The sequence below is a fragment of the Melozone crissalis genome, unplaced genomic scaffold (genome assembly GCF_028551555.1).
Source record: "Melozone crissalis strain CALT ecotype California unplaced genomic scaffold, PUWL_Pcris_2 ptg000035l_1, whole genome shotgun sequence".
NCBI classification, from domain to species: domain Eukaryota; kingdom Metazoa; phylum Chordata; class Aves; order Passeriformes; family Passerellidae; genus Melozone; species Melozone crissalis.
Window position 1 is genome coordinate 5,771,363 of NW_026535813.1, and position 15,776 is coordinate 5,787,138.

The following is a 15,776-nucleotide window of genomic DNA, read 5'->3' on the forward strand; positions in this document are numbered from 1 at the left end:
AAATACCTATGCAGAATATATATCATATATATATATATTTGTGCACAAAGGTTAGCTTATTATTAGCTCACTGCAAAGGTGTAATGTATCATGTCAATCATTTTGCATTTTATGTCCAAAATGATATTTCTTTAAGTTTCCTAGGCTAGGAGGCACAAACCCCAATTCTGGCATACTGTATTCTTAATGCTAAGGCTTGCTGCTCTGGTTGTGTATTTTTTGTTGTCCCTCTTTACTATAGTGCCTGTTACAAGCATGTGTTTATGTGTGTATACACACACACACACACACACACACATACACACACACACATACATACGTATACATATATAAAACTTCCCCAGTAGGTATCATTCCAACCATGCAATCCAAAAGATGGCTCTGAATAGATGCCCAGCAAATAGTTCCCCACCTGAGCCAACCTGAAGCAAGGCGCACTTTAGTCCTTCAGATATTTTTTCTTTAAAACCAAGCTACTGCAGCTTCAAGTACTTTGCATTACATATATTTGATTTTTTTAAAATAAATTAATGTTAGATTTTTTCAATATTCAGACATCTACTATAATATATATACAGTACAATAAATGCTCTCATAGTTTAAAAAATTTATTTTGACAAATCCCTGAGAATGTATGTTGACAGTTGCTAAGTTTCCACATGCATAAGCATTGTGTGCCATGCTTCTGGATGAAGAGCACTGCAAAGCCACATGGTCAGCCTTTCAACTACTAGTATTTCATTTGTTGGCTTGTTTAAATACATTGAAATATAATAATGAGTTACCAAGGAGCAAAGCTGAATGTATTTGAGGTACTTATCACAGGATGGAGGTGCTTTGTTTGCTTTTTTAAAGCCATTGAAATATATGTTTTGTTTTTGAGGCTGTGAACATATACAGAAAGAACAGGAGAGTGATGTGGGCTTTTGCTACTTGACAACATATACTCAGTGTAAACCAAACCTTTTTTAATCGCACAAAACAGAATAAAGGAAAAAAATTAAACACACAAACTTTCACAACATGACAGTTTAGTTTTCAAACTCAGTATAACTATACACATATAATACCAGTGTGGCTTTGTTTCTTTAAGTTCAAAAAGATACGAAGGCAAGCTCAAGTAATACCAAACCACCTCCTCCCTTCACTCATTTTCGTCAACCAAACCGCTCACGAACCAACATCATCAGTTTCTTTTTGCCTTTGTAGATTTGTTTTAGGTTATCAATAAACTGTGTAAACTGTATGTGTCCATCATGAGCCATTAAGAAGGTCTCTCGGGCCTTGCTGAGGAACTCTATAAACTCACTATAGTGTCGTGGGCTGATGTGAGTGAGACGTGAATGAGTTGTATTAATGTAAGCTCCGATCGTGGCATCCAAGAGTTGTCTTAAAGGGGCTTTGTCCAGTGACATGAGCTTACCAGAATTCCTCCTTCCATGAAGTCCCACCATGCCAGGAGTGGTTAAAGTACACCTGCGCAAAATATCTGACAGTACTGTTGCACACTTGACACTTTTGACCACCAGAGGTATTAAAGCTGCTAGCTCATTTTTCCCAAGAGAATGGCTGAGTGCACATGCCCAGAGAACATCGTTAATGGCAGGGTGTGTGTCCTGATTGTAACTCAAGTTGAGATGCGTTATGGCCAAAGTGGCCAGCTTATAGGCCCGCATAGGGTAACCATGGTGCTCCATGTATCGTGCTATAGTAAAAAGCTGTGAGTAGCTCATGCTGGTTGTAGCAGCATCTAGAATGATTTGGTAAGCGGTCTCAAAAGCTATATGATCCTTTTCACACAGAGTCAGTGCAGAGAGGGCACAGTTTTGAGGATCCTTCATGGCACACTGTAGAGCAAGTGTTCTAGCACTGCTGGCCAGCTTCTCCTGCTGATGACAGTCCAGATGCAGACGGACAATGGTGCTGTTGGACATCACTGTTGTAGCAACAATACTAGTAGCTTCTGTTGGAGTGAAAAGTGTAAACCAGTTTTGCATTATACTGTCCAGTGCATAAACACCTGGGGAGAGAAAGAAAGGATTAGGCACAACTGACAAAACCTAGCAGATTTAGACGTTCAGGAAAAGATTACAGTCAAAGTTCTAAGAGGTTGCCAGTACACTGAAGGAGACCAGCTTCAGCAAGAAAAGCTAAACCTGATAACATGTCTGCAAAAGGACATTAAAACAAAGGCTAACTGTGTACACTCCGCAGCAATCACTGAAATGCAGATAACAAAAAAGCCTGCAAGATAAGCTTTTATATCCCAGTGAGAAAATTGAGCTGTTTTACTTGTTATCTAAGACAAATTGTATAACAAGTTCTGGCTCATTTGGTCTTATCATATCATTCAAAAGCAGCCCTCACACCAAACACTTAAAAGGCAATTTTAACTTTTTTTTCTTAATGTGCATCTCACGGTACAGCACATGCACAAAAGAATATGAAGGCATGCCAAATGTCTCATTTAATAGAACACCATGGCATTTAATACTAAGCACAACTTTAAAAGATATAAAATTAAAAATCCTTACCTCTACCCTCTCCCAACAAGCTTTTCAGATACATCTTGTATTGAATTGATATGCACTTGAACATAAAGGTTTTTATTAGGGAAATACTCTGAGCAATATTGTAGAAAGGCTTGGGTTGTGTTAGTGTTTGGTTGGCTTTCCAGTGCAGGTGAGAGGCCTGCACAATGTCATAGCCACGTAACAAAGAAGCATTACACTCTAATCTTGGATTTACAAAGGGGCTTAAAAAATGAAACCAAGAAGACAAATGTTGAGAACCCCTTCATGAGATCTTGTATGCCACACAGTGGGACGCAACCTCCACATTTCATTCACCTGTTTTTTGGTTCATCTTCCCCACCACTGACAAGACAGTGCTCTCATCAGTCTTTTGGAGCCTTGCCCTTCAGAGCAAGCAAAGTTGTAGCATAGTGTAACATCCCATAACCACTACCCCTTTCTCTGCTGCAGCTTCAAACCCAAACCCAACATGGAGGGAAGAAGGGGAAATCTGGGTTATCAATGTCCCTACCTTGAAGGGGGAAAGAAGTTACACTGCATTAATCAAGTATTGTCTTACTTGGCCTGTGCCTAGTCTATTACATGCTCAAAAAACCCACTCAACACTGACATAATTATTGTCTTTTAAAAAAGGGATTTTAAAGAGGAACAGAAGGTGTGAGATATTTGCAGAGCCTGAGTGTTGACAAACAAGATCAAGCCATCTAAGATTAGCTGACAAAAAGGTAGGAGCCCTTGAGAAGCACCTCAGAACATACCTATTTCTGTTGCACATGTTACTAACCACCTCACCATTTCCCGTCGTCGCCAATTCAATGTTGACAGTGTCATCCGCATCACCTATTGAAACAATACAAAGTACAAATTCATCCTATTGTAAAACCAAGACAATATACCAACAATCAGGGATTTAAGTTACTCAAATACAATGAGGTTCAAAATGGCAGCCTCTTGCCTTCTCTGCTCTGTTACCTCTTTTTACCTGATATGTCAAAAGACTTGATAAATACTACTCAGCTATCTTAGAAAAGCATACAGAGAGTAATTCCAACTGCAGGTCCTTCTAGGCTAGATGAGAAGCTCTGTTTTAATTGGGGGGGGAAGAAAAAACCAAACAAAACAAAATCCCCACCATCCCACAAAAAAAGCCCTCCTATCCCCAACCAACAACAAAGCCCAATTATTCAATTATTCAAATTAAATTATCCTGTGTCTCCTCCCTCTATGTATATAAATCTTTAAAGTGGGAACATGTCAACTCCTGCTGGGCAATCTAACCAATCAGATTTTTCCCCCATCTGCATTTTTTGGTCATTGGCTTCAACAATACATACAGGAGTCAGAGTGTACTGTGATTTGACTGGCTGCTTATGCTGCAAAGATACATATATACACACTTCCAGATATATCCCAGTATTCTGGGACACAAATTATATTCTCCTCTATACTTCCAGTTGAAGGCAGCAACACTGGAAGAAACAGACAGGTCCAGTCTATTAATATGCCCTCTGCATCAAGAGGTGTATTGTGAAGTGTGGGAACAGTGCCAGACACCTAGCATCCTAACCAAGATTAGAACAAGAGAATATTAACCCTAAAGGCTCTGATAATTTGTGTGTTTGCTGAGCATGCTGTGAAAAAATTACTTTGGTGGAAGACCACCATATGAGTGTGTAACTTACTGTGATTGAAAATGATCACATGCATGCAATGCTTGAGACATGTTTTGTGTGCCACAAAACTAGCAGAGGCCCTGAGGACCAATCAGAAGGCAGTTGTTTATCTGTAACAAAATTAAAATAAAAGGGAGCTTGCATGGGAAAGACAGACAAGAAGAGGAAAACAACACCTAGAGCAGAGCTCAAAGCTATAACACTGCATCAGTGTTTTCTCATCGCTGCCATCTTGATATTGACATTTTGATTTTTTTATATTTAGATTATTTCTTACACTTATATTTTTCTTTGCATTTGATGTCATCACCAACAGTGAAGAGCTGTCTGAAGAACAGCCATGAGCAGGTTGAAAGCCTGTGGGTAAGGACCAGAGATCAAGGCAACAAAGAGAACCTTGTGGTTTGTGTCTACTACAGGCCACCTGATCAAGGGGAGCCTATTGACAAAGCCTTCTTGCTACAGCTACAGGAGGCATTGCACTTGCTAGCTCTCATCCTGCTGGGGGACTTCAACCACCCCAACATTTGCTGGGAAAGTAGCATGGCAAGCTGTAGACAATCCAGGAGACTCCTGGTATGCATGGATGACAACTTATTGAGCCAGGTAATAGATAGCCCTACCAAAGAGGATGTGTTGCTACATCTGTTGGTCACCAACACAAGTGAGTTAATCAGAGATGTCAAGATTGGAGGCTGCCTGGGCTGCAGTGATCACACATTGGTGGAGTTTGCAGTCCTGAGGGATATGGGTCAGGTAAGGAGCAAAGTTAAGCCCCTGAACTTTGGGAAAGCAAGCTTCTAGCTCTTAAGGGAGATAGTTGGATCCCTTGGAAGACTGCTCTCAGGGACAAGGGAATGGAACAGAACTGGCAGATCTGTAAGGAAGTCTTTCATAAAGCACAAGAGCTAACAATTCACAGGATCAAGAAATCAGGCAAAGAAGACAGGAGACTGGTATGTCTGAGTAGTGACCTGCTGATCAAAAAAAGGGAAAGAAGCAAATGGACAGGCAGTGGAAACCAGGACAGGTATCCTGGGAAGAGTATAGGGATGAAGTTCAGTTGGGTAGGGATGGGGTGAGGAAGGCAAAGGTAAAACTGGAACTGAACCTGACAAGGGGTGCAAAGAATAACAGGAAAGGCTTCTACAGGTCTCTGAACCAGAAAAGGAAGGTCAAAGGAGGTATACTCCCCTCGATAAACAGTGCTGGAAAACTGGTAACAACAGATTATGAGGAGGAGGATGAGGTACTCAAAAGCTTTTTTTGCCTCAGTCTTCAATACCTCTCAAGTGGATGGACAGCAAGAAAGGGACTGGGGGAGCAAAGTCCCTCCCACTGTAAGTAAAGATAAGGTTTGTGACCACCTGAGGAACCTGAATGTGCAAAAGTACATGGGACCTGATGAGATGCATCCCAGAGTCTAGAGAAAACTGGCTGATGTAGTTGCTAAGCCACTCTCTGTGAAATTTGAAAAGTCATTACAGATGAAGTCCCAGATGACTGGAAAAAGGGACACACTGCACCCATCTTAAAAAAGGGTAGAAAAGAGGACCCTGGGAACTACCACTCTGTCAGCCTCACCTCTGTGCCTGGGAAGATCCTGGAACAGATCCTCCTAGAAGCTCTGCTAAGGCACATGGAGGACAGGGAGGTGATTCAAGACAGCCAGCCCAGCTTCACAAAGGACAAGTCCTGCCTGACCAACCCAGTGGCCTTCTGTGATGGAGTGTCTACATCAGTGGACAAGGAAAGGGCTGCAGATGTCATTTATCTGGACTTCTGTAAAGCCTTTGACACAGTCCCCCACAACATCATTCTCCCTAAATTGGAGAGATAGATTTGATGGGTGAACTGTTTGATGGATAAAAAAGGGATTGGACAGTCACATCCAGAGGGTAGTGGTCACCAGTTCAGAGTCCCAATGGACATTGGTGACAACTGGTGTCCCTCCAAGGATCTGTATTGCAACCAGTGTTAATTAAAATCTTCTATATTGACATAGACAAAGGGATCAAATGCACCCTGAGCAAATTTTCAGATGACACCAAACTAATGGTGCAGTTGACACACCTGAGGGACGGGATCCAATGATTTATCTCTCTGGACAAGGAGTACCTGCAAAGAAGTTCTCTCATAAAGCCAGCAGATTCATAAAAAAAGGACCATAAGCTCTTATTGCTATACCCATATTTTATATCACTTGTAGTCATTGCCTGGGCAATCACCAACTGTATGAAGTTTAAAAAAGGCAACTGCCGGATTCTGCACCTGAGACGAGGCAACCCTGGATATATGGATAGACTGGGGAACAAGAGGCTGGAGATCAGCACTGTGGAAAGGGACCTGGGGATCCTGGTTGATGGCAAGTTGAATGAGTCAGCAGTGTGTCCTGTCAGCCAGGAGGTCCAACTGGGATGTCGTGGGTTGACACTGGCCAGATGCCAGGCACCCACCAAAGCCACTCACTCACTCCCCTCTGCAGCTGGACAGGGGAGAGAAAGTTTAATAAAGGGTTCATGGGTTGAGATAAGGACCAGGAGAGAGCACTCATCAAATGCCATCATGGGCAAAACAGGCTCAAGGTAGAGATATGCATTGAATTTATTACACTAACAAAATCAGAGCAGGATAATGAGAAGTTAAATAAAACCTTAAAAGTATCTTTCCCACAACCCTCCCTCTTTCAATCTCTGCCTCCTACCCCAACTGTAGCATTAGCATTAATCAAGTTATAATAAGCGGCCCAGCTCAGCTCCATGAACCAGCCTCTGGGCTGACTGACAGAAGCTGACAGAGCCAATGGGAGTTCTCCTAAAATACAAGTATTTGACTGGTTAAGAGTCTGTGGGGTGTAGAGTTTAGACCAATGTCTGTGAAGCACCAGGAGTTTTGAATTGTCTAGAAAAGGATGCCAGAGACAATAAACGAGGCTGTTTGTCTGAGGAAACACACGTGAGTCTGTCTTATGTCTCAAGCATAGGAATACTGTCACAGACATATTTTATGAAAAATCCTTTTGCCAGGATCTTTTCTCCTGAGAAGCTGAGAAGCTTCAGCTTCTCCATGTTTTGCTGCTTTGGAATGTGATTTGGAGAATTGTTTACCCAGCATGTGAAATGTTTTTTACTAGATGACGAATGACAGCCACCTGTGTTGAGGCTGTGAGCAGTCACAAGATTTTATTATCATTCCTTTCTATTCCTTGCTAGCCTTCTGATGAAATCCTTTCTTCTATTCTTCTAGTATCGTTTTAATATATCATTTTCTTTTAATATAATATCTATAATAAAATCATAAATCAGCCTTCTGAAACATGAAGTCAAGATTCTCATCTCTTCTCTCATCCTGATGTTATAAATGATCAAATCGAGAGCCTAATTTATAAAAATTTGACAAAGATTTGTTAGGTCAATTAAAAATAGAAAATTTGAAAACCTTCCCACAACCAAGACAGTGTCAGCCCCGGGAGCAGCTGCTGGGTGCCCTTTGGGATCTGGCCGACAGAGTGGCAGCGTTCCCCCAAAAGGTACACCCCAAGTGCTTCCAGAAGCCTGCTTATATACAGTTTATTCTGCCTGAGGCAAAGATGACAACATAATTCTTTGTCTCTCTTGGCATGTAAAGTTGGGTCCATACATGTGTAGAATCAGACAAAGAAAGTGTCCAAAGCCCAGATGAATGTCTGAGTATTCCAGAGGAAGAACTATTCACATGTAGTAGGTGATGCCATCTCAAGTCCAGGTGCAAGACCTGGTGGGCTTCCTGAGATCATCACCCAGGAAATTCCAGATGATATCTCCCAGGTGCAGAGTAAATCGGCTCCAGCCTGTCTCTTGCATCTGATAATGGGTCCAACACAATCCCAGAGCCAGTCCGGGAACTGCTTAACATGTGCATACGTCTAGCCCTGAAAAGACAATTGCAGGCACCATGGCTCAGAGCTACTCTGTTCATATGTGAACAGGGTTTGATTTTATCTTAACTCTGGCTGGGAACTAGTAACAATATGAATAGCTTCTGTTCCTGGACAGGGTGGTTTCATAAGCATATGTTTAACCTTCACCAACATTTTATACACAAACATAGGTTTAAGCTCCACTAATATTTTATACATATATATATACACCTATTTTCTATAGCATGAATTATCTCTACTACATATAACACTGGGACCCCTGCAAACACCACCACAGAACTTCACATCACAAGTGGTGCCACCATGTGAGGATTGAACAGTCCAATGACCCATGGAATTGCCAGAGAGACGGAGCGAAAAGCTGAAAAAGAAAGAGGCTGAAAAGAGCCCGAAAATAGGCAGCAAAGGCTGCAGGAGCTAACTTTGTGACAAAGGTTGTGGAAAATCACAGCCGAAGAGCTGTGATGAAGAGAAACCAGAAAAAACTGGAAAAGGAAGAGGCTTGAAAGAGCCCAGAAGCCGCAGCAAAGGCTGTAGGGATTAATCTTTGCAACAGGTTGCAGAAAATCACAGCCAAAGGGCTGTGTGGAAAGGAAACCGGAGAAGTTGAAAATAGAAGAAAACCCCCACCGGAGACCATAGGCGCTTGGTTTTCAACATCAGAAAACCCCATGGCACAGTTATGGAAAATTTTCTTTAAGGAATGGGACATAGACTATGATGAAGAAGCGTTATTTAGATTAATTACATGGGCAAAACCCCACAGGTTTGACACGACAAAAGAAACTGCTTTTGACCTTAATACCTGAGAACAAACTGGCCACTGTATATTAAAGGCAGTCTCGAAGGGGGAGGAAAACATAGTAAGTTATAAAACCATGGAGGCTTGTTTTTGATTTAATAAGACTATTAAATACTGAACTGTATGGGGAGGACAACACACTGGAGGAGTTTTCAGGGGAGATGGACACCTCACTAAGCCCCCAAAGCACGTGGCAGGACACAATGGCTGGCAATGCCGCCCCACGTGGCTGAACTGGCTGAACTGCACTGAACTATCCCCCCACATTGGTATTGTCCCCGGGAGAACCATCCCCCACAGCTCCCCAGCACAAAGCGGCCCCACCGCGCAGGTAGATGGGGGGACCCAGCGGGGTCCCAGGGACACCGGGGTGCCCTGTGCTGGCACCCCGAAAATGTCACCCAGTGCCTGCCATGCACAGATGCTGCAGGAGCTCGGATGGCGCCGCCATTTCATCTGGGCAGCCAGTGAGCATGACGCAGCTCCAGCTCCATGCTGTTCCCGGGACCGCCCCCCGTCATTGGGGCTGACCATGCCCCTCATCACCATGGAAACACTCGGACTGCCCCTGCCCGGAGCTGGTTGGCTCAACCCCCAAACCGTGCCCACAGCCCCGCCTCTGCAAATCACGCCTGCCTGCCACTGCATCATGGGGATGTAACCAGAGATGACATTGCTACAAATGCCCGGATGTTGTCACTACGTCACACCTGGAAGCACTCCGGAACCAGGAAGCTCCAACACCATGATACAGAGCCCTGTTCCCTGCACCAGCTCTGGACATGCAGCTGTCACTGTCGCAGCACCATGGCATCTACAATCAAGGTCCCAACAAGCTGACAAAGTCCCTACAACCCTGCTGACGCCAGCTCCAGCCCCTTCGATGTTCCGAGCAGGAAACATTCCTACCCAAGACCCGGTAATTTTCTGGCCAGAGGTAAAACAAAAGGCTATAGAATGTGGAGATATAGAAGGAGCTAAAGTAATTTTGGTACCCATGTGTTCATCATCATCAGAGAATTGGCAACAGGGTGGGGGAATGATTGCAGCATTCCCAGTGGTGCGAGGTAATGGGACAACACCTGACAAATATGTTCCCTTTAATTGGCAAATCGTCTCAGAGCTATGCCAGCTAGCTGCTAAACATGGGCTAGGGTCACCTGCTGTTGCAAATATGCCTAGATTTATAACTGCTAGTTAGTTAACCCCATATGATATGAAGCAGAATGTGAAATTACTCTGCACTACAGTACAATATATGATATTTGAATCAAGCTGGAGATCTTATGCAGAAGATCAGGGACTAAAAAACTCAAGAGCTTCACAGTAGGATCCATGTTTTGAGGCAGGGATCTCTCAACTTATGGGACTGTCCCCCATGGAAGATCCACAAACCCAAGCACATTTGAACCGCTTTATTCTAGCCCAAGCAAAGGATTTAGCAATGCAAGCTTTAACAAAAAATACAAATATGTCTGTACTCACCCAAAGCTATTCAAGTATAAGGTAAAGACCTGACTAATTGTATATGCGGTTCATAGAACATTTGAAAGATGCTGTGGAAAAACAGATATCTAATAGCAAAGCAAGGAGCCAATTAATACTGCAGCTAGCACGAGATTACGCAAACATGGACTGTAGAAAGGTTATAGATGCAGTACCTAAACAGAATCCATCCCTAGAGGATATGATAAATGCATGTGCTAAGGTTAAGACTGGATCTCATAACATGGATATGCTAGCTAATCCGATTACAGCTGCTGTTAAATAAACTCGCCATTGCTACAGATGTGTACAAGGTCACGTGAGAGCAAACTGTCCTCAACAGTCCATACCACAAGGGACATTTCAAGGACAGAGAGGTATGAATGCAAACTGTAAACTATGTGGGAGAGTTGGACTTGTAAAAAAAGAATGCTGGTCCAAATTTCATGTTAATGGTCAATTTCTCAAGAACCAGGGAAACGGAAGACCAAGCATGACAGGGAAACGCGTGACAACACAAGCATTTTCCCACCCTCCAGTACAAGCCTGTGTCACCTGCTCACAGCCAGGACAAGAGGGACAACTAGAATGGATGTATCCACCTCAGTCCCAATAACCATAAACTCGCTACAGGTACATGAAATCTCTCTTAAGGCCCAGAGGCCCATAGGGAAAGGCATGAGTGCACTCCTTATAGGGAGATCCAGTGCCATGCTACAAGGCATCAATGTGCACCCGAGTGTCATAGATGCCGATTTTACAGGACAAATAAAAGCCATGGTGTCAACACCAGTTCCACCCATAACAATCCCTGCAGAAACCAGAATGGCACAGCTCATTCCTTTTAAGTCTTATATCCCCAAAGGAGATTCTAAGGAGCAAGGAGACCAAGGCTTCGGATCAACAGGACAGTCCCAGGTGAACTGGACTCCGGTCATGGGAGATCAAAGACCTAACATGGATTGTACTGTTACAATGCCCAAGGCAAAGCCTCCACAGATAAAGGTCAGTGGGATGATTGACACAGGGGCAGACATCACCATCATCTCTGCCAATATATGACCTACATCATGGCCTACTACACCTGTGGGATATGCTGTTGCTGGCATCGGAGGGACCACAAAGAGCTGCTTGAGCAGCAATCCTGTGTTGATCAAAAATCCTGAGGGCCAAACAGCTACAATCTGACCTTACATTACTGCTGCACCACTGAACCTTTGGGGGAGGGATGTTTTGTCTGCATGGGGAGTTCGGGTGGGGACAGATTTTTAACAGGGGCCACTGTGTTAAAGGGCATAAGGTGTCCCACACCAGCTCTGAAATGGCTTACTACTCAGCCTGTGTGGGTGCTGCAGTAGCCCCTTGAAGAAGAAAAACTAGATGCCCTAAATTCATTAGTACAAGAACAACTAGCACAAGGACACAGAATCGTCTATGAGCCCCTGGAACACCCCTGTATTTGATGTAAAAAAAAAATCTGGTAAATGGAGGCTGCTCCATGACCTAAAAAAAATCAATTCAGTGATGAAAGGCATGGGGTCTTTACAAGCTGCTATGCCTTCCCCCACAATGATACCTGCCTCCTGGGATATCCTGATTGTGGACCTGAAGGATTGCTTTTTCACTATTCCACTACACCCAGACGATATCCCAAAGTTTTCCTTTACAGTACCCTCCTGTGGAATTCACATTCTCTGAACCTAAGAGAAGCAGTGAGAGAAGCAGAGAAAAGAATGATCAAAACAATTCTTATCTCATTTGCTGTGCCTGTGTTTGTGCCAAAGTAGAATGCAATACGGAGATTGTTTACCCAAAGTGATGGTGTTTTGTTTCCTTGGCCTATCAGGGCCAAGCGCGTGTCCAGACTGTTGGTCAGCAGACCGTCATAAGATTTTGTTCAGTTGAATGCTTGTGCAGTTTCAGTTTAGATGTAGTGCAATATAGTGTAATAGTATAGAATAATATGGTATCATAAAGTAATTAATTAACCTTCTGATATCATGGAGTCAGATGCATCATTCTTCTCTTGTCGGGGGCTCGCTGCTTTTACAATACCCTCCATTAATAACTGTCCTGGGGTAACGTTATGATGCTTGTATCCCCATTCATATTTTCTGTGCCTTTAAGACTGGCTCTGAAGAGTGAAAGTTTTGTTTGGGTTTCTCTTATCAGGGACACAGAGACGGGCAGTACAGAGGGCTGCTTTCGCTTTTTTGCTTTTGGCTTTCTGCTTTGCTCTCTCTCTCTCTCTCTCTCTGCTCTTGCTTCTGCTTGCTTTTGCTTCTGCTTATTAGCTAGTTCTAGCTAAACAGTCCAAATTCCTTCCTGGACTGTTTCTCCTCTCCTTTTTCTTCAACCATCTCGAACCTGCTCCGGACTGGGACCTGGGAACACCGAGGGTTTGCACCGTTTGGCCTGCAGCAGCTGCCCCAGCGCCAGAGGGACTAACAGAGCAACCACCCCCGAAAGAGACGTTCTGATTTTGTCATCTTTTTCAGAGTGGTGTCATCCGGTATAGTTCATTTTGTGTGCTGGGGGGTGCTGTGCCTGTTAAATAAACAGGTTCTTTCCACTTCTCTCTGAGGAGTTCTTCCCGAACCAGTTGGGGGGAGGGGCCGTGTGGGTTTGCTTTCTGGAGGGGCCCTCCTTTGGAGATTCTCTACCAAATTTGCCCTAAACCAGGACAATAACGCTGCACCAGCACAGCATTATCAGTGTTTTGTACTTCCACAAGGAATGCGCAACAGTTCCAGTATCTGTCCATGGTATGTTGCGAGACAGAGTGGAAATTTTCCAGAGAAGAAATCCATTTCAGATTTAGGTAAATTAAATCTTGAATTAAGTCTGTAGCTTGCAAACAAACCTGTTTGGTCTGACTGCCTGTTCTCACAAATAAACCTATGCTTGAAGAAACTACTTCAGCTGAAGGACAGAGATAAGAGGGGGGCCCCTTGAACTTTGAAACAGATGGAGAGGCTGCAGGAGACAGGAAAGGATGACCCAGGAGTTCTTTCTGTACTTTCTGATAAAAAAAAACTATCTGCAAGGGTAACTAGCTGCAAGTGTAACAAGAAATCAGTAACATGAAGATGTATGAACCTATTGTGAAATACCATGCATATGGATTAGTAAGGGAGAAAAAAAAAGGATCTGGAGTTCCCAGAGGTACACATGTCTTTTAAGGGGAGTGATCCCCACATGCATCCAGCGCTGTAATAAACATACCGGCTTTACAACTTTCACAAAGTTGTGGAGTTTTTTTCTTTCAACAAATCAGTTGCACAGGCACTCTCATCTGTGAGAGAACAGTTTCCAGGGGCATACTGCTATCACTACATGGATGACATTCTGATTGTAACCCAAACAAAAAGGGAACTCTTGCAGATTCTGCCAAACCTGCTGCAAGCATTAAAGTAATTTGGGCCGCTGGTAGCACCAGAGAAGGTGCAAAAGCAAGCACCCTGGAAATATTTAGGACTCAAAATAATGAACCAAATGATACAGCCACAAGCAATCCAATTTTCCACCAAAACTGAGACTTTAAATGATGCACAGAAACTTTTGGGTATTGTAAACTGGGTCAGGTCATACTTAGGGATAACCAATTCTCAATTAGCACCCTTTTTTGACCTCCTGAGAGGGGATACTGAATTGACTTCCTCCAGAAAACTAACCCCAGAGGCAAAAGCTGCTCTTGAAACAGTACAGCAAGCTGTCACAAAGAGACAGGTCCACCGGATATGCCCTAAGGTGTGTATCACTGTATTCATTATCATTGTTGACTCTCATATTACTGGTATTATTGGACAGTGGAATACACATTGGCCTGGGCCTTTGCACATCCTAGAGTGGGTATTCTTACTTCACCGACCAAAAAAGACTGCACCTACCGTCTCTGAGCTAACAGCATAGTTAATCATCAAATGTCATCACAGGTGTCTGCAATTAAATGCAAAAGATCCTTCCTAAATCATTATTCCTACAACACAAGAGGAATTTGAATGGAGTCTTGCTAACTGTACAGCCTTGCAATGTGCTTTACAAAATTTTACCAGTCAAATCACTTACCACTTGCTGAGCCATAGATTGCTAAAGCTAAGCGGTGAAACCACGCTATCTCTAAAGCCCCTAAATAGCCAAACACCTCTAAAGGGTGTTACGGTTTTTACTGATGGCTCTGGGAAAATGGGAAAAGCCACTGTGACATGGAAAGAGGAAGGTGAGTGGCAAACACTGAAGGGACATGAGAATGGATCACATGGATCACCCCAATTAGTAGAGCTATGTGCTGTAGTTATGGCTTTCCAACATTTTCCTCACACTCCTCTAAATGTTGTAACGGACTCTGCATATGTGGCTGACATCACACAAAAAAAAGACTGAACAATACTAAAAGAAATTAATAATGCGCAACTGTTTAACTTACTCAAAACTCTATGCCTCACCATTCAATACAGGATTTGCCCATATTACATCCTACACATCAGAAGCCACACAAATTTACCAGGTTTTATCACAGAGGGAATGCCAGAGCAAATATGCTAGCTAGCCCTGCTTGGATGGCACCACAACCAGATACACTGGCACAAGCAAAGGCATCACATGATTTTTTCCACCAAGGTGTTCAAGCCTTACAGTGGCAATTTCAGCTGTCAAACACAGAGGCTTATAATATTGTTAGCACCTGTGCTGACTGCCAATGCTACGCTGCACCACTGCAGATGGGGGCAAACCCTCGTGGACTGCGTGCTTTGCAAATCTGGCAAACTGATGTCACACACATCCCTGAATTTGGCCATTTAAAATATGTGCATGTCTCAATTTATACCTTTTCATTAGCAATGTGGGCTATAGTACACACAGGAGAAAAGGGTCGGGATGCCATCACACACTGGCGGTCAGCTTTTGCAGTTCTGGGCATCACTCACACTATCAAAACTGACAATGGGCCAGCATACATCTCTCAGAAAACTAGACAATTCCTACAGTATTGGGGTGTATCACACCAAACCTGTATCCCCCATTCAGCAACTGGACAAGCCATAGTGGAAAGAGCACATGGTACCTTAAAGGGTATACTCAATAAACAAACGGGAGGTATGTGTGGTGAGATCCCACAGAGCAGAATAACTAAAGCCATATACACACTACATCATTTAACAGTATTGGAAAGATCCCAGAACCCAGTTATACTGAATCATTTCCCATCACTACAATTGTCTAGTGATATCCAGATGCCTAAACCCAAGGTAATGGTGAAAGACCTCCTCACCAATACATGGGGAGGTCCCTGGGGCCTTATTACTTGGGGACGGGGATATGCATGCATTTCAACAGACAGCGGGACACTGGATACCAGCCAG

General features: G+C 43.4%; 1 protein-coding gene across 1 annotated transcript in view; it reads right to left on the bottom strand.

Annotated features, from left to right (window-relative positions):
• Positions 1–1,157: 1,157 nt before the first annotated feature.
• The window catches only part of LOC128941434 (zinc finger SWIM domain-containing protein 6-like), a 334,075-nt gene continuing 319,456 nt past the window's right edge, over positions 1,158–15,776 (bottom strand). The window contains exons 13-14 of the mRNA XM_054283199.1: positions 3,293–3,374; positions 1,158–2,020 (exon numbers count right to left, since the gene is read on the bottom strand). Of these exons, the coding sequence (XP_054139174.1) occupies positions 1,158–2,020; positions 3,293–3,374 (945 nt within the window). The remainder of the gene's footprint in view (positions 2,021–3,292; positions 3,375–15,776) is intronic.